At 54.6% G+C, this 26177-nt stretch overlaps 2 protein-coding genes across 2 annotated transcripts in view; one reads left to right on the top strand and one right to left on the bottom strand.

The window, feature by feature from the left end:
* R3HCC1L (R3H domain and coiled-coil containing 1 like) overlaps positions 1-26177 on the top strand; it is a 195343-nt gene that overhangs the window by 78454 nt on the left and 90712 nt on the right. The gene's annotated exons all lie outside the window — the stretch shown is intronic.
* LOXL4 (lysyl oxidase like 4) lies at positions 119-20721 on the bottom strand. The gene is made up of 15 exons (XM_081073878.1): positions 20530-20721; positions 15820-16134; positions 15033-15211; positions 14027-14232; positions 12654-12692; positions 11940-12159; positions 10961-11144; positions 10628-10782; positions 9774-9941; positions 8549-8711; positions 6013-6256; positions 4781-4896; positions 3940-4076; positions 3459-3570; positions 119-1383 (listed from the first exon to the last, which is right to left on the bottom strand). Exons 2-15 carry the CDS (start codon positions 16100-16102, stop codon positions 1313-1315), a joined length of 2277 nt encoding a protein of 758 aa, XP_080930004.1. The 5' UTR covers positions 16103-16134; positions 20530-20721; the 3' UTR covers positions 119-1312.

Below are 26177 nucleotides of genomic sequence, written 5' to 3'. Positions count from 1 at the left end.
TAATATCTCGTCAGAAAAACGTAGTGGGGCTGTTGTGAGTGGGGGGTGTGCCCTGTGCATGATAGTCACGTGCTCAGTGGGAGTGTGTGGGGAACGACAAAGAATCACAGCCAATCTTGTCTTCGTAGCAGTCCATAGTGAGCAACCTTTATTGGCGTTAGGGTGTCAGACCTGTAAGGATCATCTCGTAAGTGTGTCTACGTGGAGAAAAGATTAAGAATCATGTCCAAGAAGACCAGGGGATTTTATACTACTTTGAGCAAGAGCATATCACAGCCACACTAAGCAGGGATGGTAGCCTTTCCTACATTTAGTCCTTCACTAAATTAAATGTGCCCCCATAGTCTCCTGTCTCCCACTCTACTAGACCTGTCTTATTCCTACAGAGATGAGTGGCTTATTTCACCGATGTTCTTTCCATTGCAGAAATTTATTCAATGCAAACTTCCCTTCAGAAATTTGGCTGAGACCTGACATTTAGGCCAGTCCTGAGATGCACAGTGATCTTGAGGGAGATTGGATTGCCTGCCAGGTACATGGCACATAGTTTTTCCTTGGCAGAGGCCCTGGCTGGGGTTGGAGTCCATATTACCCCAGCAGTCTTTCTCCTTGACCTTTTGCTGCTCTGCAGGAAGGCCCTATCTGTTCACTTCTGCAAATCTTGCCCCTTCTCAAGCATTCAGTAATTGGTGGCGTTGGCCCATCAGGGAATGCTTGAGGCCTAAGTTTCCAGAGATACTAGAAACACCCATCCATGCGATAGGATAAAGGTATGGGCACTAAAGAACAAACAGTATGACAGGTGAATTCTAAATGAGGACTGATCAAGCTAGTGAATAGATTCACAAACTTCTGTGCCAGTTGTGACTTTGACACAAGTTGTATTGCTTTGAGGTCCTGGCAGAGAGCTAATCCCACCTCCTATGTATTTTGGCCCTTTGTCCTCTACTGCAAAGCACCCTTTAGATGGGGGACTGGGCCATAGTCCATCCCTATGGAACTAATTGCTCCTGAACCAGGAACTCTGGGGCAAAACCCAGGAACAATTGGGTCTCCTTATGGAAGAGGAGCTTGGCTGAACAAAGCCTGGAGGTCATAGTGCATAGACCAGGGGCCCTGGGGCAGGCCCAGAGCCATCCCAATGGAGCAGTACCATGTTTGCTGATCGTGCCGCAAAGGCTTCCTGAGCAGTTCTTGGTGCCCCTTCGCACTCGCCCCTTTCCCTCTGAGTTAGGGTTCTGTGAAGGGCATGGCTCCAGTAAGCTGAGGTATCTGGTGTGTAGGCAGCAGCTGGGAGTGTGCAGTGACGGCTTCAGATGAGGTTGTTCCTGAGACGCTGCTCCTGCTCTAGGGAGAGCTCTGCATCGGCTCGGTAAGAATCCCCTATGGGCCAAAGGAAACAGGTAAGGAGGCAGCCGTGCCCTGGTCCCATCCCTTCCCTGACAACTTCACGAACACACAGAGACATTCTGCCAAGCTCATCCTTTCCATCAGTCAAGCACAGACCCCAGTTCTTTCTATAGAGATAGACGCTGACAGGTGTGCAGTTTCAGGGACGCTGGGAAGAAGAGGCTTTTGAGTGGGAAGGGTGGTGCTGGTTCCTTTCCTTTGTTCCTCCCAGATTCATTCCTACCCCACTTTGTTCTCTCTGCCCTGGAGAACTGAGCCCTCGAGATGGCCTCACCCTGGCTCCCTCATCCTCTGCTTTCTGGTGATTTAGGTCAGTGGGAAGTAACAGCAAGAGATTAGAGGATGGTAGTATTTCTTCCCCTGTTCTGGCAGTGGTATCTGCTATGACTGCAGGCCCGATGCCCCTCCTCCACAGCTCCAGCTTTCGTCTAGATCCAGGGCATCCTCTGGCCCTCAAGCCTAAAGGTGAAAACAGTTTTCCACTCTTGCTTACCCCTGGATGTCTCAACATCCCTCGTTTCCTTCGTCTTAACTCACACCTGTATAAACAGTCTGTTCATTAAATAACTGCAGACTCATCCAAGTGTGTTGTCTTCTGCAAAACCCTGACGGGTCGGACTGCATTGTTTTCCTTCCCCTCCTCGCTGCCCTGGATCCGTGCAGGCAGCTGCCGGCCTTGTGGAGAATCTGCTTTCTCCCACGTGTGCAGCCCCAGATTCCATTGCTGGTTTCTCTCACATTCCTGTCTCGTTGAATGGCAGCAAAATCTACAGCCAGGCGAACCTAAACCTAAGACTTTCTTCTTCCTCTTCTCATTCTGTCTTCCATCTGTTGCCAGATTTATCTTTTGAAATATAAATCTGATCTTTCTGCCCTCTTGACTGAAACGTGTCACTGGTTCCCGGAAGCCCACAGGATAAAGTCTGTTCTCTCGGTAGGAACCATCATAACCCTCCCTGCAAAGAACCCTAGTGGGTTTGAAGTATGTAGCCCCGTTTTACCATAGAGAAAACTTCTGAGGTTGAGATTTCCTCATTGTCTTGCAGCTAGAAAGTGGTTGGAGTTGGATTTGGAACCCAGTGAAGCCTTCTGAAGCCAAATCCTATGCTCTTCCTACTCCTCCCTTTTCTGCCTTCTGTCTCTCCTTTGAAACCCAGCTCAAATATCCCTTCTCCTAGGCTGTTGCTTTTTCTCTCTGCTTGCTCGGCATTGTCTGGGGTACTCAGTAGTATTGGGGTTATCCATTTGCATGTCTTACCCTACTTGACATTGAGCTCGGCATCTTACTCCTAGTTATGTTTCTAGTGCCTGGCCCAGTGTTCAGCACAGAAGTAGGTCCTAATGTTTGTTGGCTTAATAGGCAAGTCTGCCCCACCCACCTACACCAGTGTGGGTGTGAACACACACAGCCTGTAGCCAATACAAGCATTTTTAAACCTGAAGATGGGAAGATGGCGACTTTTCTTTGCAGACAAGTAGAGCAACCACCTTCTTACTCTGCGCCCACTGGATCGCTGCTTTCTCTTTTGTCTGATACTGTGGGTCCTGCAAGTGTCCTGAGCCCCGTTCGCCATGGTTCCCTTCTTGCAAGCAGTGATCCCAGCTGGAGAGAGCAACACAGATCTGGGCGGGGGGGGGGGGGGACGACCTTCTACGTTCTGCCAGTGAGGCAGTCAGCTTAGGATGGAGGCCCCTAAGAAAGACCATAAGGAAGGGAGGCGGAAAAATCATAGGAAGTAGGAAAGAGAAACCCTGACATGGCTTGAAGTAACGGGAAAGACTAAGATGGGAAACTGCATTTATAATCCAAGTAGTCATAAAGACAAAGCAATACAGAAGAAGTAGCTACTGGGAGAGGCCTGACGGTCTGATCAGTGTGTTCTAGAAATCCACCTGTGAAAATGTCAAAGGAAATTCCACTGTGTTCCACACCTTGCCTTCTACGCACATCTTCAGGTCACACGCGCGCGCACACACAGACACACACACGTATGCAGTCCTGCAGCGGCCCGCGCCCATGCAGAGCAGGCCCCCAGTGGCGCAGTCACCTGTGTGGCAGCTGTGCAGCCAGACCCGGTGCCCGTCATACTTGCAGCGGCACTGCATCCTGTTGTTGGAGAAATCCGACTCTGCCACTTCGTATTTGGGGTTCACAACCACCTGGAGTGAGAGGAGGAGGGGACAAGTGAAAAGAAGTGCTGCGCCTTCCGAGTGTGTTGGTAGTAACTGGAATCGTTCTTCCCATTTCATGTAGTCCTGCAAAGCGTGTATATATTCTTCCCTGACCCTTACAGTTAACCCAGGAAGTAGGCGTTCACGTCCCTGTTTTACAGATGGGCCTGAGAAGTCACAACTGTCCATTAAGTCAGGACTCAAACCCGGCTCCCCTGGCCCGATTCAGTGTTCTCTCCCCGATGGCAGACACAGCTCCTTCCAGTGCTCTGTCAGAGACCCTGCTTGTGATAGTCTTCTTCAGGTGACCTCAGGGAAGCTTGTGAAACTCTGGAGGAAATGGACCGACCCCCTTACCTGAAAGATATAATCCCCGGGGCCCACGTCTGTGATATCCACCCACTGGCAATCAATATCGTGCCGGTAGGTATCCCAGCAGCCAACAGTCACTCCCTGTTCCCCGAAGTTGGCACACGCGTAGCGCCGCTGCAGACCTGTACAGAAGGGTGCGACAGTTACTGAGGCACTGGCTAGGTACTCGGGACCAAGCCCTCTGCTTGGTCTTTTCACGGACTCGACCATTTATTCCTCACCTCAGCTTCACCAATCAGATCTTACAGATTAGGGGCCCAGTTTCAGTGAAATAACCCGCCTGAGTATCAGAGCCAGAATTCCTATTAACCATGAATCCAGCACTGTAAGAAGCCCCACCTGTGACAGATTAGTTCTTTGGATGCTCTAGAGGAAATCCTTGTGGTCCTAGGAAATGTGGTTGGAAGATTCTAGCTCCTGTGCTAATACATTTGCCTGTCCATCTATCGAACCCTCTGAAGAGCCGGTGTTTACCATGCCATTCCGAAGGAATAGGAACAGTGTGTGTACACAAATAGGAATCAGACTATCTGTGCCCTCAAAGCACTTAGCAGAGATGGGACAGGTGTGCAACTGTTATCTAAAACAGCAAGTGTTAAGCATTTTAGAACTGGTACAACATGTATTGGGGATGCAGAGGAAGTAGGGACCTTCCAAGATTTCAGAAAGTACGACATTGACCTTTTTGAATTGCCTTGTGTGCTGACAGTTGCCATGCCCTACTCTCCAGGTGCCTGAGGTTACTGAACAGGGCAGAGGGGAAGCCGACCCCAAAGGGGGTGAAGACTATAACACCAGGAGCATATGCTGACTGGAAACCGCATACCTGTGGGGCAGTTTGTGTCCTCTAGACAGAAGCTGGCCTTGTGCCCCTCAGCCACCTTGGAGCCATTGAGAGTGAGTAGGTCATAGTGGGTGAAGACCTCAATGCTGTGGTAGTGCCTGCAGAAGGGGCAGAGCTGTCAGTCTGGCAGCAACAGAAGAGGGTCCTCTGGAGGAGTTGGCAGGACAAAGGGAGGCGCCGGGCCCCATCATTACCCAGGGAACGTTATAATAGCAGGGCAGTGCCCTTTTCCCTACCAAACCCAAGATTAGTGTGACCCACGGCAAGGGAGCCTGCTTTCCTGGCTCCCCTGCCTAGCAGCAGGTACAGCTGCCCCATTACCTAGGGAGTTGACCCAGGTGAGGAGAGCCTCCTGTCCTGGCCTCCAGCGGCCTGGCTTCAAGGCCTGACCCGGAGGTGGAAGAAAGGGGCGCCTCCAGGGACCAGCCTGGGAGCCCAGCAGCTGAGAACGGTGCTTACTCTGCTCCTGTCAGCCTGGGCCAAATTGCTACCATTGTTTCCAATCCAGTTCTAATGACAGCTCTGTTCATGCTACAGGGAAAGGTGCTTATTATCTCAGCAAGGCCAAGTCCCAGAGTTGTTGCCCATTCCTCTCAGCTTTCCCACCCACAGCCTGTGTCCTGAAGCAGCAACACGACTTTTCCATTCTGCCTTTGTCACAGGCATTGTCTCTCCTTCTGTCTGGGCTGGAGACTCCTGATAGGAAAGAATGCCCGCTGTCTCCTTTTAGTACCAGTTATTCATGCTTTTCTTTGGGGCTCTTGCTTTGCTGTTGCAGAAACCAGCAAGGTTTTCCTGCAGAGCTAGCATCTTGGATGGGATGTCTATTTTGGGTCTCCAGGTTTCTGGGAGTTCCTACTTTACCTGGCTTTTAAAGACAAAGCCTAAGTTAAAGTCCCACATAGAAGAATTGTCCAGTGTCGTTCTAACAGAGACCTGCGGCGGTACCTGTTCTGTTGGACGTTACTGTGGGAAACGGAGCCCATGAGCACCATCAACACAGACACTTCTAGGACCGGTGAGAGCACTGGAGAGGGCAGGCTGCTGGTAATGGGAGGCTCTGATGCCTCGTGGAGGCCAGGCCAGTACGGCTCTTACCCAGAGAACACACGTCCCCAGGAAAGTTGGCTCGAGGCCAGGGAAAAACCAGGCTGGTTTGTCCCCTCGACCCTGCTTTCTGTCCCGCGACAGCCGTGGCCTGGGCAGGTACTCACCTGTGGCACTGGTGCCAAATCCAGCTGTGGCGTCCTGCCTTGGGACGGAAGTCAGCCCGGCCCAGGTTGTAGATCTGCGAGGAGAAGCGCAACAGGCGCCGGTGTCCGTAGGGCCAGTCCATGTGGTCAGCAGACTGGGAGAGGCAGTTCTCCTCGTGGGCACAGTAGAGCTGGCTGAGCGGGCGGTCCTCCAAGTAGGCGGTCTCCTGCACGAGCTGGGCGTTCATCACGAGGTCTGGAGCACCTGCGCCGCGGAGGGCACAATGGGGGTGCAAAGAGGAGGGCAGCCATGTTGGTGCTCAGCCTTGGGGGACAGGCTCGCCCCCAGACGGAGCTCTTTCGGGGAAGCCAGGAGAGTAGGGTGGGTTAGGTGTCAGGAGATGTGCATTCTAGTAACAAAGCAGCGACTTGGTGCCTTAACCCGGCCAGGCAGCTAGGGTGACAGTTAAGCTTCTTGGGTTTGGTTCCAGACGGCCTGGGTTCGTGCTTTGGCTTAATTTCTGACTACACCATTACCTAGCGCTGTGACTTGCTTATTAACCTTCCTGTCTCTCATTTTCCTCCTCTGTAAGATGGGGATAATAATAGTGATATTAATGTGATAATACCTATAAGGGGATTAGGTCATTATCGGGCCCAGGGTAAGCACACAGTCGATGTGTTTCTTTTGTAAAATGCTTCTGAGCCTGTAAGTGCCTTTGTGCAGCTTAGCTCGTACTACCCCTCAGTAAGCGCTGCTGGTGTCTAACCTGGTTACCTCCGCTTCCTCACTGTCTTTCTCTGGGTCTCGGTGCCTTCAGTGTGAGGGGTGGGGAGAGGGGTGAGTGGAGGGCAGTTGGGAGAGTTCATCTCCAGGCCTGCTCCCAAGCTCTGCCGTTCTAGTCCATTCTCCTGCAGTTCCTGGACTGTGCTTTCTCCCAGGTTCCCTGTCTAACCCGATGGCTCTCGTGGGGGTTCACACCAGGGCATCGTGTGCATTGCCCTCTGAAGCACCGTGGACATTTCTGGTGCTTCTGTGCATAAAAATCCAACATGCCCGAGCCTGGGTCTTGATCAGCTGCTCAGTGCCTCTCCTGTTCCCTTCCTGTCACAGGCTCTCACCCTCCCCAGAAGCCACCGGCCTCCTCTGCCATTTGCCTTCCCTCAGTACGGAAGTGTGCAGATCACAGCTGTTGCCATGGAACATCAAGAGAGAAAAGGTGCCTGTTCTCAGTGCTTGTCCCGGCTAAAACGGGATTCCAGTTCAGGTTTTTCTCAGAGGCACCATATGGGCGAGCCTGTGCGCTGACTCCAGAGATGGGAACACTGGTTTACGTCGGTGGGTGGGCACTGAGGGTGGGAGTGGGGGAACGGCTGCTTTGCTATAGGATGCCTGTGATTACTGAAAATACACTTGACCTTCCTGTGGTATATTTTGGAGAGAGCCAGGGTGTGCCCACTGACAAACCCTAGAGTTCCCGAGGGAAAGAGGGAGGGCTTGCAGAGAGGAGAAGTGAGAATAAGGAAAGAAATGAGAAAAATCCCAGAGGACAAATAGAGATGGCCACAGAGGCAGCAGGGCAGCTGTGCTAAGCTGTTGTGAAGCCATAGCTGCCACTCCAGGCAGAAGAGCGAGGGGTACAAGTTCCCAGGAAGGGGAGGGAGTGGAGAGCAGGCCCCCGTGCTGGTGAGGCCACTCCAATGCCCCGTCACCCTGCAGGGGAAGGTGTGCTGGAAGGCCAGGTGTTCTTCCAACGTGCACTGGACACAGAAAGCCCTAAAGCTCACTGACGAAGGTTAAGGCTGTCTTGGCATTGAAGCTTGGTTGGGAAGGTCAAGGGGCCTGGCGGGTTGGTGGCAGCCTGCAGCCTTTGGGCTAGATATATGTAGATATCTTGGTACACACCTGGTTGGCAGATGTCTAACAGAGATGCTGCTACCCCAAGAATCTAGGTGCGTGGGGCAGACCAATGCCTAAAAATGGCCTTGGCCTGCAGCCTTCTGGGTAAATCCCACAGCTCAGGAGAACACCCGGAGAGCCTGAGGTCCGCCTGTCCTCACATTTATGTACCCTCTGCAACAGTTTTCAGACCTTTTTCTTAGTACTAACTGCAGTAGGAAATATATTTTATGTGGTGACCTAGTATACACATACGTAATTCCAAGAAAACAGTACTACCCTTACTAAATACATTCTGTTGTTTTCTATTCTCTTTCTTTTTTTATTTTTTAACTATAGATCATGACATGAAAGTTGGAAAACACTGTTGTATATTCATATATTTTCACCTATTCTCTGTTCTAATTCTCACAATAAGTCCAAGAGCTAGACAGGGCAGGGTTTGTGCCCCCATGTGATCTGTGAGTTGGCCACACACAGCTGGTAAATGGCAGAGCTGCTGCTTCAGGTCCAGCCCCCCTTCCACTCCCCCACCCTGCTGGCCTGGCGCTGGGACCAGCACGCAGGGCCTTCCTTGAGACAGGAAGGTATAGGATTGCTTCTGGGAGAGCCAAGGCCTGCCTGCCCCACGGGCCGTGGGCCCTCCCCATTACTCACTGTCCGTGCAGGAAACGCCAGCTGAGAAGCGCCCCGTGCCGTGGGAACAGTGCACCGGCCCATGCCGCTGACACTGCTGCAGGGCCAGCTCCGTGCCAGAGCAGCGCACGCCGCTCATCACCACCTCTCCGGCCCCGGGCGTCCCCTGCCAGTACCAAGTGTCCTAAGGAAACAGCAGCACCACCCAGTCAGGGCTGAGAGGTGCCTTTGGAGTCATCTCTGACACCCATCGGGGGCCTAGCCCCTCAAAGCCTGTGCCCAGCCTCAGCCTGAAAATCTTTAGTGATGGAACAGTCCACGGCACTTTGGACTCCTCTGATAGTAGACATGGTTTTCATGTATTGAGGCAAAAATCTATTGCTTGTGGCTTCCACCACTGGCCCTGTTCCTGTCCCTCTTCAACATGGCAGCCCTCAGCTACTTGAAGAGCATGGTCCTGTTCCCTTCCTGCCCAGCCCAGTGGCCTGTCTCATTTCCCAGCCCCAGATGGTTGGTGGCACTAGGGTTGGGCCCAGTTCTCCAGGTGAGGTGTGCCCAGCATTGCCTGGCAGGCCAATGAGGGTGCAGTGGAAGGGGTTTGTCCCCCACAGCCATGCCAAAGCCTCTTGATTTTGTTTCCTTGATATCTTTTGACTCCGTCCACTTATTTCTCCCAGGACAACCCCTAGCCTGGTCCAGCCAGCATCACTTCTCATCTGGGGCGTGTTTTCTGAATGTTTCCCTGTATTCACTTAGGTCTGTACCCCAACTGTTTGCCAAACAGCAAAGAAGAAATCTTTTAAAAATCTGCCCTGCAGGCTTTGAATGGTCTTACACCTGTGTGCCTGTCCAGCGCACACTTCCTACCACTCGCCCTTGGTCCGCGCTCCACGCTCGGTGCCTGATTTCCTCCACCGAGTCACGCTTCTTCTAGTCGCAGATCTTTGCATGGGCTGTTTGTCCCCTTGTCCCCACCCCACCTCATCTGCCTGACTTCTGTCCATCTTTCCTGTAGACACGATCACGTGCCTGTTGGGTGAACGTTTTAGTAATGATCGGTTTCCTCCCTTGGCTGACTGCTCGGTGAGGCGGGATCTGTCTTCTTCACCGTAGTGTCCCCAGCACCGGGCATTATGTGGGTCCAGAGTTTCATTCAATAATTAATTGTTGAATGGATGGATGGATGGATGGATGGATGGATGAATAGCTTTAGCACAGGAAGTTGTGGAGCAAGACAGGGGCCTACCTTGATGGCGTGGTTGGCGAAGCCCAGGCCAAGCTGTCGACAGGCCACCATGGCTTCGGTGAGCCCCCAGTGGTCGCTGCACACGGCCCCCCAGCGTTGGACCCCATTCACCTCCACCTGCACTTCCACCACACCCTCCTCGGGTGTGCGCCCGCCAGCCAAGCGCACCTGCAGTGGTTAGAGGTGTGTGAGAAGCAGGGCGGCCTTAGGAGGGGAGAGCTCAGCACTCCCAGGCCAGTCACTGTGGCCCTGGATACGACACACCCTGCTCTGTAACATGATAGTCCCGAATGTCCCTGCCTGCTGGAGGGTCTGACTTCACGTGCCCGGTCCTGGGGCTCCTGCTCCAGCACTTGGCCTCCGCCTACCTGAAATTTTCCCATTAATGACAACTTGCCAATTGCAAAGGGCTTCCTACCCATCATCCCTTTCCTAGTGACCCTATGACACAGTTAATCCCGTTTTACAGAAGAGAGAACCAAGGTCAGAGGCATAAGAGCCCTGCCCACAGTCCACATCCCAGCAGCCTCTCTGGTGCCACTCCCCAGCCTACAGCCCTTTGGCCCTCAATCCTAGGCACCTTCCTTCTCAGGGACCCTGAGAGGGTGTTGTTATGGGGGAGTGCATTCACCTGAGTTCCCATTGCCCTGAGGGGGTACGGGCCAGGCCTGGGGAGACTCAGAGAGGGGACCACTTTCCAGACTAGCTCCAGGGGAAGGCTGACGGGCACAAAGCAGAAGCTTGAGTGCCTTTCATGAATCCCTCCCCACTGCCTCCATGCCGTGTCCTGGTGCTGTCTCAGGGTTTCCGCAGTCCCCCCCCAAGCCTCAGGTCATGTCAAGACCTGAGCTCACCTGATTCTGGAAGCCCACATTTGGGACATTGCACCTGACGGCGGCATCATTCTCATGTCGACAGCCATTCTGGGAGCCCTCCAGGGCAGGGCATTCACTGAGGGTCCGCTCATATCCCCTGCAGCGCACCTCACTCAGGTGGATGGACCCCAGCCCTACAGAGACAGGGAGAGAAATGCTATGTGAGGCTCCATGTCTGTAGCCCCCGTGCAGTGGCTTCCCCTCCCCAGAGGGGGAGATCTTCTGTCCTGGGCCCTGGCACCCCAGGGCCACCAAGGGATGGAGCAGTGGCACCTCTAGGCCCTCCCACCCCACCCAGGCCTCCTTACTCACCTTGGCCCAGCTGGGCCCCAAAGAGGGCCTCTCGAGCAGAGCCGAAGCCAAGCTGACGGCACAGGACGCTAGCGGAGAGGAGGTTCCAGCCGTGGTCGCAGACTGTTCCCCACTGCCGGTTCCTAAGCACTTCCACCCGGCCCTCGCCCACCTGGGCCCCAGAGCGGAGGCGCACCCTTGGCTCCTGCTGGGAGAAAACTGGCTCAGGGAGGGCCAAGGAGGAGGGAGGGGCTGAGCCACCACGGGAGCCCGGGCAGGGCCCCTCTGAGCTGGGCAGAGCCACTGACTGGAATTCCAGTCCCGCGGTGACAGCCCGCAGCTGTTACCTCGAATAAGCTGTTTGTCTCAACCTCCCTTTCTTCAGTGACAAAGGGCCACCACCATAATGATAGTAAGCACAAGCTCCAGCTCTGAGGAAAGCCTTAGGAGTGGTCCCTGCTTCACAGCCCTGCCACCTGTCACCAGGCCCTTCCTCTTGCCCAGCCTCTGCTGCTGCTGTGTCGTTTGGGGTTGAACTAGATGAACACTTCTCTGTGAAATGATTTTAGAGATGTGCAGGGGACATGGTATTAAGTAAACGGACTTAGATAGTGTGGAAGCTATTTCCATTTTGATTCTCTTCCTCGCCTTCCTGTTTCATGGAGGAGTCCACCAAGGGGTGCTGCCCTGTCTGTAACACCTCACCAGCACTTGCTCAATGCTTTTTATAACAGAGCCAGCCTCAGGTTCAATACGGGATGTAGCTACAATGTAATTACTGTCTTCATGGGGCCCTCCTATTCACGGTGGGTGATGTCAGCTTTCCACTTATGGCTATAACTGGTCCCTTTTCAGTACATTCCAAGGTTCTGTGCTTTGCTCACTTCCTCCCGGTTGTACCTGTGCCTCCTCCTCCCCACCAGTCCTTCCCCCAAAGGCAGGGTCCTGCTGAGAGAGGGCCTGTGCCTGCCTGCTGGGGTGTAGGCCCCACGGGACCCACCTCTGCCCTGGGCTCCTTGCGCCCAGCCTTTGCCTTCAGAGGGCGGAAGCGGGGCCCGACCACACAGCTGACCACAGCGTGCATGCCACCCAGGCAGGCTGGCCGCAGCTTGCCCCGTGCTGGCGCCACCTGCACCTGGCAGTTGGCTATGTGGGGCTCCGTCCCCAGGCAGTTGATCCGGTGGATCCAGAAGGAATTCTTCTGGGTCAGGCTCTTCAGCCTGGAAGACAAGGGAGACTGTGGGTGGGGAAGGGGTTGAGGGAAGCTCAGGACTCAGGGAGGCCAAGGCATTGGGAAGGGGCTGGGGAGGGGAGAGGAGGGGAGAGGAGTGGGGGAGAGGAGGGGAGAGAAGGGGGGAGAGGAGGGGAGGGAAGTGGAGGGGAGAGGAGGGGAGGGGAGGGGAGGGGACAGGAGGGAAAGAGGGGAGAGGAGGAGAGGGAAGGGGAGAGGAGGGGAGGGGAGGGGGAAAGGAGGGGAGGGAAGGGGAGAGGAGGGGAGGGGAGAGGAAGAGAGAGGAGGAGAGGGAAGAGGAGGAGGGAGGGGAGGGGCGGGGGAGAGGAGGAGAGGGAAGGGGAGAGGAGGGGAGGGGAGGGGGGAGAGGAGGAGAGGGAAGGAGAGAGGAGGAGAGAGAAGGGGAGGGGAACGGAGGGGAGGGGAGAGGAGGCCCCTCCTATCACGCCCTTTTGCATCCTTCCCCCAGGGTACACTGCTCACCTAGATTTTGGATCTTTCATCTTCAAATTCCAGACTTTCCTGGGGAGGAGAAAACAGGTGGGGAGTAGAGTAGGTGCAGAAGTCCTACCCGTCCTCTGTTGTCACCCTGGCTCCTCACAGTCCTTGAATTTGCAACAGACTGCACCATTTGTCAGCTTGTTCACAGATCTTATTTCAGTGCTGAGCTTCACAGCAGCCCTGAGAGGGTGACCACCTCACAAATTTCCTTCCCATTTTACAGGGAAGGAAGCAGGGCCTAGCAAGCTCCCTGCACTAATTCCAAAGTCAGGTCTCTGTTGCACTTGGCTGCTCTGGGGCAGCCAGCTCCCTGTTGTCCTCTGCCCATGCCAGAAGAAGGGACACTTTTAGGGAGTACCCCAAAGAGAAGGTGACCCAGGGGAGAGGCCCTCTGGGGACAGGTGGAGGCTATAATCAGGGCCGTCCTCCTCATGGGTGGCGGGTATGTCAGTTAGGCCCAGGTGTACAATTACTAGGGAGTGGGGAGTCAGGGGCCCCCATCCCAGCCACCCTACAAGGATGGAGTCATGTGACTGGTCTTCAGGACCAGGGTCCCCTAAGGTAGAGACAGGGCAGAGCACCTAAAACTGATTGTGGTAGGAACGGGTAGTTAACTCAGCTGTACGTGGGACATTCCCCCTTGGATGAGAAATATACAATCTTCACCGACGAGCTGGTACAACTATGACTAGCCATCATTTACCAGCTGATGCAATCTGTGACACTTCTGTCACATTTCTGACAGAATGTTTTATGTGTCCTCTCCCAAATGCCACCCCACCCTATATCTCATTTACCGTAACCCAGTCAAGGCCTGGCTTGGATCAGGGTTGAGGAAATTCACTGGGGCAAAGTTGAGCCACTTCCCTAGGGATTGGATAATTGAGACCCAGAGCCCTGCCTACGCCCCACAGCTAGTTACTGGCAGAGCTGAGACCAGAACTCAGGTTGTCTAGTCCCTATGAGCACCATTGCACGTTAGGGACACTAGTTTACATTCAATTGTTTTCTCGTTGAGAGTATTCTGTACTATAGTCATTTCTTTGTGTCTGATTAGCAGGTACCGTGTTTATGTTCTGACCATTTCTAGGCATCTCTCAGGATCTCAAAGCTCACCCCCACTCTCCTCTGAATTATTCTGAGGGTTCCGTAACCCAGGACGTCAGGCATATCCCTCAGCGGGGCCTGTTTCCCTCCCAGTCCCAGCACCCACTGAATGTCCTGCCATAGACACCACCCTGCCCGCTCGTTGACCTTGGGAAGGTCCCACACGTCCCACACATACCCTCACACGTGCGCACAGCCGCTGCCCCACACCCCTGCCTGCCCGAGCCCTCCCCCAGCCGTGCTCCTACCTGTAGTAGTGGCTGTCGACGGGCAGCTCGCTGGGGAACCCCAGCATCCCGCACACCACCCTGCTGTTGTTCCTGGTCCAGCCCTGGTCACACACCTGTCGCCAGTGACCCTCGTATCTCACCTCCACGGCTCCCTCGGTCACCGGGCTCTGCCGCTTGGCACTGGCTAGAATGGGCTTGAGCCGCACCTCCTCCAGCCGCCGGCCCTGCGGGGAGTGTGGTCACCGTGGGCCCCAGGATTCCTGCCCCTGCTGAGCCCATGCAGCTCTTCGGTGGGAGAGCTGAGGCTCAGAGCGCTTACAGATCATCCCACACCGCCCTTCGTTGGATAGGCCAGGAAACAGGCCCAGACAGGAGGAGGCATTTGTCCCAGGCCACATGGCGAGCACGGGGCAGAGCCTTGCTTTGTTTAGGGTTCTTTCCTCAACTCCACAGAGAACCAGGTAGGTCTGTGCCCTCCCTGGGGTCAGGATGGGAGCCCTTGGAGTTTGGGAGGCTTTCGCCAGGAATAGGGGGGCCTTCCTCCTGCCACCCTCGGGAGAGCTGAGGATGGGCACAGACCAGCTGCTAGAGACCACCAATGGGATCCCGTGGTCCACAAGACCCCCACCCTAGCCCTGGGCGACTTAGACCACGTGGAGCCCCTCATCTGGGCCAGCTGTGCTCAGGCTGCGGCTGTCTGGCAATGGACGGTGGGCGCTGGGACCTGCCCTGCCTGTGCTTGTTGTCTGGCTTGGGCTGTTGTTAGCTCCGATGTTTGTGCCATAAGAGGCAGCAATCGTAGCCAGGCCTTGTGGGTGAGGCAGCCCCTTGCTCCCTGCCGCCTCCCTTACAGGCAGCAGCTTCAGCAATTCCCAGCAGGCCCTGCCTTCAGCTGGGGCCCTCTGTCCGTGTACCTGTTGCAGGCCATGCTCTGCTCCCTTCCCTCCCCTCCTCCAGTTTCATCACCCGGGAAGCTCTCTGTCCCCGACCAAACACTTGGCCAGGGCCGGTAAAGCCTCCTTACCTGGGGCCCAAGGGCATTGGAGACCCTCTCAGAAAAATAGCCACGTTGGCGCTGGGGATGGCACACCACCCCGACGTCCTCTGAGTGGCTGCAGTCACTGACCCCCCAGCCGTTAGACCAGCACTGGTCCAGGGAGCTTTCTGTACCCACACAGCGCACATTGTCCAGCCAGATGGGTCCTGTGGGGGAGGGCACAGGATGGTCGGGTGCCACACATATATACAGTCATGCATGCGTGGGCACAGAAAGGCAGGTCACGGACTCTGCCTCCTGGATGAGACCCCACGGTTATCAACTTTCCTCTTAAACCCTGAGTAGAAAATGGGGGGAGGGGTATATAGAGAAGAGATGAGCTGATTCTCCAGGGATCTTGGTATCTACAACCCTGCCTGTTGCCTCCTCTTGGCATCAGGTCCTATAGAATCTGTGTCCAGAAAACACCAGGGAGATCTAGTAATTAGCCTGATCTGTTCACCCATTCATCCATCCATTTGTTCATGCAACAGCATTTGCACCCACTGTGTGTCCATCACTATGTTCAAGGAAGCTAGAATTGAGTGGTGGTAATAGTGGTGGCCTCATTGCAAGCAAGAATGGGAGGGTTGGAGCAGGGGTCATTTGCAGCTGGGGCAGTGAGGAAATGCTTCCTGGAGGAGGTCGTTTAAGCTGGGTAGTCAAGGATGGGTGGAGTGTGATGTGTTCTGTTGGAGCCTCGCTGAGCCCAGCCCCTGGGAGAAGCCCACTACCATTTCCTTGTCATTCCTGCTGGACAGTACCAGTCACTCACCCTCCCCTGGGCCATACTTGGCACTATGGGCCCAGGTCAGGGCTGCCTCGAAGCCCAGCTGGCGACAGGCGACTGTGGCCTCCTGGAGAGCGAAGTTGTCGTCACACACGGTGCCCCACTGGCCCTGGTGCAGCACCTCCAGGCGGCCCTCCTCCGGCCTGCTTCCTGGGCCCACCAGCCGTAGCTGCGTGGTGCCCAGTGACTGTAGCCTGCTGGGAGGGGCCTGGCCCAGCAGCAGGAGCGGCAGGAGCAGGGTAAGGCTGACTGGTGGGGACCACATCATGGTGACTTCAAGGGCAGCTGAGGCCAAGGCACCTGGGGAGTGAGTAAACGTGACAATGCTCACCACCCCAACCCCTACCCCTGACCTCTGGCCTGTTCTAGCAAAGACGAAGCACGGCAGGGCCCCTGTGTGGGGTGGGTGGCAGCACTGATTGAGTCTGCGCTCTGAGGTTAGTCGATTTGGTTCACACTCACCAATCGTTGGCCATAATGACCTTGTGGAAGCTTAGGTTTAATCTTACTGAGTCTCAGTCTCCTTACCTGTGAAGTAGGGATAATTCCTGTCTTGCAGCGGTGTTGTGTTAAATAAAACACTACATGTAAAGTGTGTAGCACAAGCCTACCACGGGGTAAGTGCTCAATAAATAGCTATTCTTGATACAGTCTTACACGCAGGTAGAGGAGGTGGCCTCCCCCGTGAGTCACGGGGGAGCCCCCAGGGGTGTCCTCAGGGCCAACATATCTATCCCAGGGGCACTGCCCTCACCTGCCTTCTGCTGTTCCCAGCACCCTGGCTACCCTCACCATAGAAAGCACGTGGAATGCTGGTGCAGAAGGGTCATTTGAGAGAAGCCAAGGCCTCTACCACTCATTCGCTGTGTGGCTTGCGCAAGTCTCTTAAACTCTGTGGGCCCTCATTTCTTATTTCTAAAATGAGGAGGATGAGCCAAATGTTGTCTAATATCTCTCTCTTCCAGCTCAGATAGTCTATGATATTCTCAAGCCCTGGCTCTAGGGCCATCTAGGTGCATGATTCATACACTGATTCAAAAACCATTTCTGGAATACTTGCTTCAGGCCAGTTAGTGGGCCAGGTGCTGGGACACAGAGGTGAAGGCATTACACACTCCTCCCTGTTCTCACAAAGCCCAGAGAAGAGGAATCAGGGAAGGCTTTCAGAGAAGGGACGCTGAGCCTGGGTCTTGCCAGATGAATAAGAGCTCTCCTGGGTGGGAAAAGGGGCATTCAGGTAGAGAGACAAGAATGGAGAAAGGAGGAAAGGGAAAGAAGTGAGCTTGTGCAAGAGCAGGAAGTGCCCTTTTAACCCCGTACTGCAGTACTGGGGACATGAAGGGGACGGGTGCAGGGCCAGGCTGGGGCTAGATGATGCAGGGCCTCGTGCACTTGCACAGGTGATGCAGAGTAGGGAGCAAGGGGCCCTGGGAGGGTTTCGGGCTCCTGTCTCCAGGAGGCTGTGATCAGATGCTCTTTGGGTCCTTACAGGGGGGGAGGTTTGGGGCTGGTCCTCTCTCCCTCATGCATGAGCAGCCTTGGTCAGAGAAGAGCGTAGTGGAGAAAGTTACAGCTGATTAGAGATGGCATAGCGTCTGCAGCACCAGTGCCCTGCCCACGTTCACCCAGCGCCAGGCTCTGCGGCTCATGTGGTGCTGAGGTGGCCTGGAGCAGTGGGTGGAGAAAGTGGGGTCCTTGGCTCCCTGTTCAGTGCTTGCATCATAAGAGAGCACGTTCTAGAGACACCCCTCTTCCATGGCCACTGCTGCCCTTGGAGGATTATGTTGCTGGTCTGTCTCAGGAGGGACGGTCTCCCGGGGGTCTCCGGGCACTCCTTTCCCCACTCCTTTTCCTTCCTGTACCCACCCCCACCCCTTCAGCTGCCAGTCCTGCTTTGGCTGGCCCCGGGCTAGGCCCAGTGGGCTCCTAGAAGCACTCCGACGGGGCTCAGGGATGAAGCTCCACTGAAACGGGCTTTGTGTTGTGCCGCCTGTGCCCAGAATAGAGCCAGGTATGTAGGGGGCATCCAGTAAATATACTTGGTGCATGGATTCGAGGTGGCATAGCACAGAGTTTAAGTGTACCGACTGGGAGTCAGACTACCTGAGTTTCCCGTCCCCCTTTCACGAACTAGTGTCTGGGGGGTCTTGGGCAAGTGATTTCATTTTTTCAGTGCCACAGTTTCCCCTCTGTAAAATGGGGGTGATAATAGTACCTACCTCGTAGGATTCTTGTGCAAGTTAAATGAGTACATGTTAAACCCTTAGAGGAGCAAGCTCTCAGTTGACAGTTAACTATTAGTAACAGCAACTGTAACAGCTACTATGGAACCATTGGTCTAGGTAGGTCCCAGCCCTCTTTGGATAAAGAAGGAATGGAGGCCACATCCTAACTCAACAGTAAGTCCCTGGTACCTTTCTTTGTGACATTCTCCAGCTTGCTTCTTTTCCTTCTGAACCCAGGTTCTCCTTTCTCCGTTTCCTCAGGCTGTGTTGCCTCCTCCCCTTCTCCCTGCTGAAGTCTCTTCCTGCCCTGACTCCTCCTGCACTTCCCTTCCAGACTTAAATATTGTTTTCTTCATGTCCCTCCCCACTCAAGAGCCTTTGGAGGCTCCTAGCTAGCTGTCACCACAAGCAGTGTCTCTGTTGCTCGGGATGACCCCGTTCCCTCCTCCGTCACCCCTAAGGAGAAGGTAGACAGCTAGGGACTGAGCCAAACTGACGTCACTGTGGGTAGGAACCTTCTACAGATGACAAGGGAGGGTGGGAAGGATTGGGCTCAGGGCTCTCCAGCTGTTAGGACTCAGTGGTCACACTGGGTCTGGCCTGAGAGATGACCCTGCTCCTCATTTCCAGGAGCCAGGATGCTCCTCAGTCTGCCACCAAATTGTTATATGACTTAGTCATGTGCTTTCCTCTCTCTGAGGGGTGGCCCTAGGGAGTCTCTACATCTTTGACATGCTGTGATGGGCTGTGGGGTGGGCTAGGCAGATATGCCTTTGCTGACATCCCCACAGCACCATGGAGGTCTTGTTAGAGGCTGTGGAAAGTCCTGGGCCAACAGGCTCCCTCCCCTCCAACGGGCCTCCCTGGAGCCAGGGGTGAGCTTCCGTAGGAAGACCCTGGGCGCTGGGCTGCCCAGGAGGTGGATGGGCAGTAGTGGGAACTGAGAGTCAGATACAGGGGAGCCCCTCTCCCAGCCTTGCTGCCCACTGCACGTCCCTCTACAGCTTTTGCTCACATTCCCCAGCATATCCTTCAATGCCCAGCTTTCACGCCTTTGCTCTCACTCACTGTTCCTTCTTCTTGGAGTATCCTTTCCCTTTATTTCAGATTGTTAAATTCGTATACATCTCTCAACCCCCAGCTCAAATGCCCCCCCCCCCCGCCGCTCCATGAAGCCCTCCCAGGTCCCTCCTTCCTAACACTTGATATATTTGCTTCCTGTCTCTAGCCTCAATCAATCTCCACAGTGTCCCCATAACTGGTCCCCCAGTGCTGAGCACAGAGAAGAGGACCAAGTGGAGGAGCCTCCTTTAGAGAAGGAAACGGCCTCAAAGTGGCAGCTCTTTTCCCAAGTGAAGGAGATGGGTGAGGGGAAGGGCGGAGGGGGGATAATAATTATTATAATATAAAAATATTTATTGAATACTTATCTCCACCTTACAGACGAGAAGATGAGGCCCGGAGAAACTAGGTAACTTGTTTAGCTGGGATTCCAACCCAGGCAGCCTGGCTCCAGAAGCCAGGCTCTTAGACACGAGAGAGGTAGTGGTTGGGGGTCAGAAGGCAGGAAGGAGGGAGGTGAATGAAATTCCACCCTGTTGCTGGTTGATTTATGACCCAGCTGTGGTGTGAGGGCACTGGGGTGGGTGCCAGCACTGAGTGCAATCAAATGACGGATGCAGGACCCTGCTAGCTGGAAGCAGAGAGGCACCTGTTCCAGGTGCTGCCAGGCAACTCTGGCACCTGGCCCAAGCTGTCCCCTCTCCCCCAGGGAGGACTGGAAATGCCCAAGGGTGTTCAGGAAGGAGCATTGGGGGTGTTGCCCTGGTGGGTACCAGCCCCAGAATCACTTGAAGCCCCTTCTCTCTAGCTCTTGGGGATGGGGCGGGGCTTCCCTCTCAGCCCTGATACCCTCCCTGGGACCACTGATTAATAGTGACTGGAAGCAGTGCCAGCACATGGGCTCTGAGCTCTACCTGTTCAGGCATAGGACATGTGGGGGTTGAAGCCCTCTGCCCACCCTCCATCCTCTCCCTGTCCCCCACCCCCATCAGCTGTGGTCTGGTTAGTTGGAGAGCCCTGCTCTGCCCTACCACTTTGTCCCCCAAGTCACAGGAGTGACAGCTGAACCTGTCTTGTCCCTTCCTTCCCCTGCCTGCACCCAGGGTGAGAAAGCAAAGACATGGTTACACTCAGCATGCACACAAACAAGACACGCAGGCACCTCGAGGCCAGGACGCACCACCCTGGGCCTGCCTGGGGCCAAGCTCCTCAGCTTGGTCACTTCCATTGGAAGTGGGTGGGTGAACGATTAGGGGACTATGCTAAATGTCCATGGGACCCACATCTCTCCCAGCGCCCAGCCTTCAGGAACCCTCAGAGGATTGCAGACCCACAGAGAGACGGAAGTGGGACAGACAGACAGGACAGCAAGAGACAGACCCAGGGCTAGGGCCAGGCGGAGGCTCACCAGCTGGAGCTCAGATGGTCCGGGGCTGGGCGGGCACTGCGGCCAAGCAGCTCTAACGGGCCTCCTGGGGCGCCTGGGGCCCTTTTATTCCGCTGGGCCACGGGAGTCCCCCACCCAGCGGGCGCGGAGGAGGCCCCGCAGGCCCCGCCCCGGGAAGCCTTGGACAAGGCAGGCGCCCCGCCCCGCGGCCCCTTCGCTTTGCGCTCCCAGCCCGGACGCGGCAAGGGTGGCGGGGTGCCAGCCGGCATACGCCGCGTCCGCTGCCCCGCTGGGAAATCCCGGGGTCGCGAAGTCGCAGGGGGTCAGGCAGGAGGGGGAGCTGTTTTCTGCAGAGGAAACTGGCGCGCGGCAGCAGGAGGGACGGTGGGAGGATCCGAGTCCCCGTGAGAGAACTGTGGCTCCGCGCCAGCGGGCTGCATGTGCCAGGAGTGCGCTGTGGCCTCGTGAGTCCCTAAGACGCAGTTTCCTCCTTTGCAAACCGGGTGATGTAGGGCCTCCCCAGGGACGCCCCCCTCCCAACACCGAGTTGACTTGGGGATTACATTCAGTAGATCCTGAAGGTGCCAGTGGCCCTTCACATGGGAGCGCCACCCTGTCACGGTGCTTGTTTACTTAGCACAACCCTCTGGGGGTGTGGGCAGAGCGGCTGAGGGGGGCTCCGTGCAAATGATCAGGACGGTGTGGTGCAGGTGTGCTCTTGGGTGTAACAGGCTGGTCTCTCCATTGCTCTGATCCATCTAAGTTTATTGGAATGCGGCATTCCTGGCCCTTGACAGGCTTTGAGGAGTAAAAGTAGGAAAGGATGCAAGAGGGAAGTCCCATCAGCTTAGTTGAGGACCCAGGTGCCTGAATACCAGTCCCTTTCCTCTAAGTTATTTCGCACAGTCTTGGTTCTTCCCAGTGCCTCAATGCCCCCATCTGTAAAATGGGCAGAGTTCCACCCCTCCAGCGTCCTCCCTAGGTCCTCATCAGTACATCCTGTTTTCCCCTTCCCCCCACCTTGCCTGAGTGTCATTCCAAAGGCTCATTCATTCAGCAAACCTTTATTGATTTTCTCCTACATGCTAGACGGGGTGCTGGAGTGCTAGACACTGCAGGGGCGTGGGTGGGAGGCCTTCTCAGTCTGGTGGGGGAGGCAGACATGTAAATAAACACTACCACAAGGCAGAGTGTGATAAGGGCTAGGATGGCAAGATGGATCTTTTTGATCCCCGAGTGACAGTTAGATCACACTGACCTGGCTACCAGAGGACTGCCACCCACCCTGGCCACCCATGTCCCAGATGTCCCCCCCGTGCCCCTGTCCTGCCCCAACCTGGCCCAAAGCATTCCCTGTGATGAATCAACAGGAAAGAATGCTCCCAGACTTGGGTCAGTGGCAGCAGCAGCAGGCCAGCCCCTCCCCCAGGGACAATGAGGCAGCTGTGGGCTGTGGTACCAGGTATGCCTGGGCCCCTCCCCATGCCCCAGCCACCTCTCATGCCCAGCCAGGAACAACACGGAGGGCTTGGAAACGTGGGCCCCGCCTGCTGCCAATCACAAGCCTGGCCACCCAGAGCTAAAAATAACCAGGAAGCCATGGGCGGCCCAGGCTAGAGCCCAGGGAATGAATGGATGTTGCCCGGAAGTCCTTTAACCTGCACGACTGGGCAGAGACTGAGGCTGGGGAAGGAAGGAGTGATTTCCCAGGGGTTCCTATGAGCCCCTATCCTTGAGAAGTGAAGGGCTCGGGTCCCAGGACCAGCCTCATGACTTACTAGTGATGGGATTGTCTCAGCTGAGTGGCCACCTCCTCATCCATAAATGGTGTTGCTGTGGAGGTCAGATGGAACAATTCGGTTCATCTCAGTAAACCATGGCCTGATTGAGACTGCCACCTTCCTCCTTTGTGTGACTGTGCTCACAGCCTCAGTGGTGCCCAGACCCTCCATTGCACCCTGGAGTACAGGTCTGTGTCCACCTTGACTCTGGGGGCTCTTTGAACTTTTTAACCTCTGAGCCCAGATTCTGTCACAGGGCTTGGCACTTAGCGAGTGCTCAGTAAGCGTTAATGGACTGAATAAAGAGGCCTGCTTTGCGCTGGCCCTTGAGCCAGAGCTGGGGAGATGAAAACAAGCCAGATGTGGTCCCTCTCCTCACAGAATTTGCAGAGCCGAGGAGGAGACACGCTCACAATCAACCAGCAGACAAGACGCCGTGGACATTCGTCATACTGCCTTTTCCTTTGCCGGAAGCTGTTTAAGGCCCAGAGTTTTTGAGAGATGACTCAAAGACGCAGCAGTGATAGGAAGTAGCCTGTGGTAACAGAAAGCTGGGCAAGTGGGGAAAAGAGGCCATTTCCACACAGGGTGGACTTTTCATTTGCTGAGACCTGTTTAACTAGGTGCAGGGCTTCTGCTCAGGGAGGCGATGGGAACTGAGGGGATTTTGAGAAGTTTTGGGGGCGGGAAATGAAGAGGTGAATCTAGCAAAGCTGGAGGGACTAGCCAAGGAGATGATTCCTGGGGACAAAGGAGAGATGAGCTGGCTATAGTAAGGAGAGGAAATTGGGGAGAAGGACAGAGCTGATTAAATGGAAATCTTAGGAAGTTTTGCTCTGTGTATGCAATGCCACCTTCCCCCAGTTGTCTGAAAGCTGCAGAAGAATCTCCATTACCCAATAATGTTTGCAGATGGACGGGCCCACTCCAACATTTGCAGGGCCTGGGCCTGAGTCAGAGGGGGCCTGAACCTTATGTCTAAGTATCTAAGAGTTAAAAATCAAACTAACTCATTGTTAAATAAAACACGATCTCTCCTCCTGCCTTGACAAATACACTATTTGAAAGACCCGGAAGGCCAGGTTTGAATCCAGAACTTTCCACTCCTTGGAGTTCTGTGTGGAACATGTTATTATTCTGGGGAGTGTCTGCCCCTGGCCCTGAGCCCCATGTGGCCAATCCCCTCCCTCTCCCACCCTCTGTTCCATCCCACACAGCAAGGGGCCTTCTGCTGTGACAGGATCATGCACACACTGGGCTCTGTGAAGACCTTCACAGCGGCAGCCCTTTGGTCTCCTCGAGCCCGGGTGCACAGCCTGGCACACAGTCTGCACTCGGGAAGGGCTGGAAGCATGCTCTGGCCTCTTGGGCAAGAATTCATGGAGCACAGGTTTGGAAAGGAGATGCAGGTTCCAGGGGGCACATCCCCTTGGCTCTGTGAACTCCGTGCTCTGTGAGGAGGGGCACAATTGGACATAGGCCACAGTGATGCCCTCTGAAGCATGGGGGGCTAGAGGCGGGGCCTGTTGCCCAGGTGGGAGGAAGCTGTAGAGGGTGGGAGGCAGGATGGGCAATATGAAGGTAGGAACGTGGCTTAGACGTGGTCCCTGGGGGTGAGAATGGGCTGCTGAGTCACTCGAGTTATGTTTAGAGAGCTGTGAGTTATGTTTAGAGAGCCAGGTGGGAGCTGCACCCCACCTTGGCAAATGGGGGGCCGGGGGGCGCACTGAAGCTTTCTGAGGAGGGTAGAGGGTGGGGAGTAGGTTTGATTAGAGCTGGGCTGCAGGAACCTTAATCTTTGCTGGTGCTGTCTTGAGCTGATATTTAACTCTTCACAAATTCATACTTTTCATTGGGGTGGGGGCCTAACTCTTCATAAATTCATACCTTTCATTGGAGTGGGTGTAGGATAGGGAGGATCTTAATAATCTGTAAGCTGCTAAAAAGTAGAGAACCTGACCTAGACTCCCCTAGTCTACTTCTGCCCCTGGGATCCCCAGCAAAAAAGGCCTGATGTTCCCCCAGATGTTCAGGCATTCAGTTTGATTCGATACCAATAGCTTAATATCCATCTTTGCCGCACAGCTTCCCCACCCCAAAGATACCAGCTCTTATCTCATTACCCCATTTCTCGTCTTTAACTCTTCACCTGAAGCTCATCGTCACCATTACCATCATCTTTCTCCCCATCATCATTCCCTCCCTCTCCCTCTAGACCCCACCCCACGCCCCGCTCTCTCCTTTTCTCTCCCTGCCTCTGCCTCTCAGCCATATACCCCTCTTTAAATTCTCCCCGATTCTCCAGTTCCCTTAAGAATATTTCCCCCTCCCATTCTCCCTCTTGCCTCTCAATTCTACCTGCAAACCCCAAATTTCCCTGTCTCAACAGTTAAACATAGGCACAGTAGCAGAATGAGCTTCTGTTCAGGTAAGTTAAAGCCATCGGTTCTGGGGGATATGAGATGGAATAAAGACAGTGCCACAGCCCTGAAGCCCCCAAGGTCCTTTCAGAATTTCACACAAGTCTGACCGACCTTCTCATCCATCAGTAATTGAACCCCCTTTTCCTCAAGCAACATCGGATAAGTTAAATTAAAAAACATTTCTTATTCTACACTGTTCCTGATCTTTTAAAATGACTAATATAGTAACTGTATTCCCCCCCCCCACCCCGCAGTTTCTTGTGGCAGATTGGCCTTAGTGGGTTAGCTTGGGAACCTCACAGCCTGTACAACCTGCCCCCTAACCCAGGGTCTTGCTTGCCTCTTAGCACCCTTAGGAAGGTCGCTGTTGATTTGGGAGTAGAGCCAAACTGAAGGCTTAAGTGTTAGGAGCCACTCCTAGCACCAGATCAACTGTTTGTGAATTATCTCTGGAATTAATTGAGGCAGTCGGGGAAATATGAATTCAGGAACAGAGCTATTGATTAAAGAGAGGTATAGGCGACCTAAACACAGTTTTGTATTCTCTTTCATCTCAGTTTGTTGATCTACAGCTTTATAACGTTTTAAAGTTTCTCTATGAGGAACTGGTTCTATCTCCTCAGTGAGAATATAAGATTATTCAAGGCTGGGACTGACAGAAGGGTTCATTTTCATGTAACCAGCTATAGTGCGCAGCTTCCACTGACCAGGAGGGGGCAGCAAGGAGCCGTCTGGGTGGGGAATTCCCGTCACCTGGTCTGCCAGGAGGAAGAGGGTGAGGGACCTGCCAGGACAGAGGTCAAGGGCAATCCTTGGATGAAGCAGGAGCTGAGCCAAGACCAGGGACAGAGAGCTGGAGGCAAGGTGGGGAGCCACCTCATCAAAGGCCAAACCAAGAGTGAGGATGTGGGGTGCAAGGGAGAGAGACTAGTCCAGGTAGAGAACCTGACTTAGACTCCCCTAGACTTCAAATGTGCTCCAGACCAGCATCACCTGGGACCCTGTTAGAAATGCCAATTATCAGGCCCCACCCCAAACCCAGCATCTGTGTTTTCATAAGTCCTCCAGATAATTCTAATGCCTGCTAAAGTTCAAGAACCGCCCCTCTAGACCGCACCCTTGGGAAATGTTTGCATTGACGGAATCTAGACCCCTGTGGATGCCTTGTTTCTTGGACCTACCTGGCAGGCTCAGCCCTCTCGAGGGCCCTCTTGTATTAAGAGGAGACTCCTCCACATCTGATGGGCTGAGTCTTTGGGGGTTGAAGTCTTCTACGTCCCACTTATTCCCAAATGGATTTTCAGTCCCTTTATAGTGGGGTGGGACTGCCATGTCTTCTCTCCTACAGAGAGTTCTACAATGATCCCCATGTCCCCAAGGGATGTGTCACTGGGGTGGTGCTGGAAGGAGTCCCCGTTATTGTCCTCAGGGATTCCTACCTTTGCTGGGCCAGGACTGAGCGGTC

The sequence above is a fragment of the Rhinolophus hipposideros genome (genome assembly GCF_964194185.1).
Source record: "Rhinolophus hipposideros genome assembly, chromosome: 15".
Lineage (NCBI taxonomy): Eukaryota > Metazoa > Chordata > Mammalia > Chiroptera > Rhinolophidae > Rhinolophus > Rhinolophus hipposideros.
This window is presented reverse-complemented; position numbering and strand designations above follow the sequence as displayed.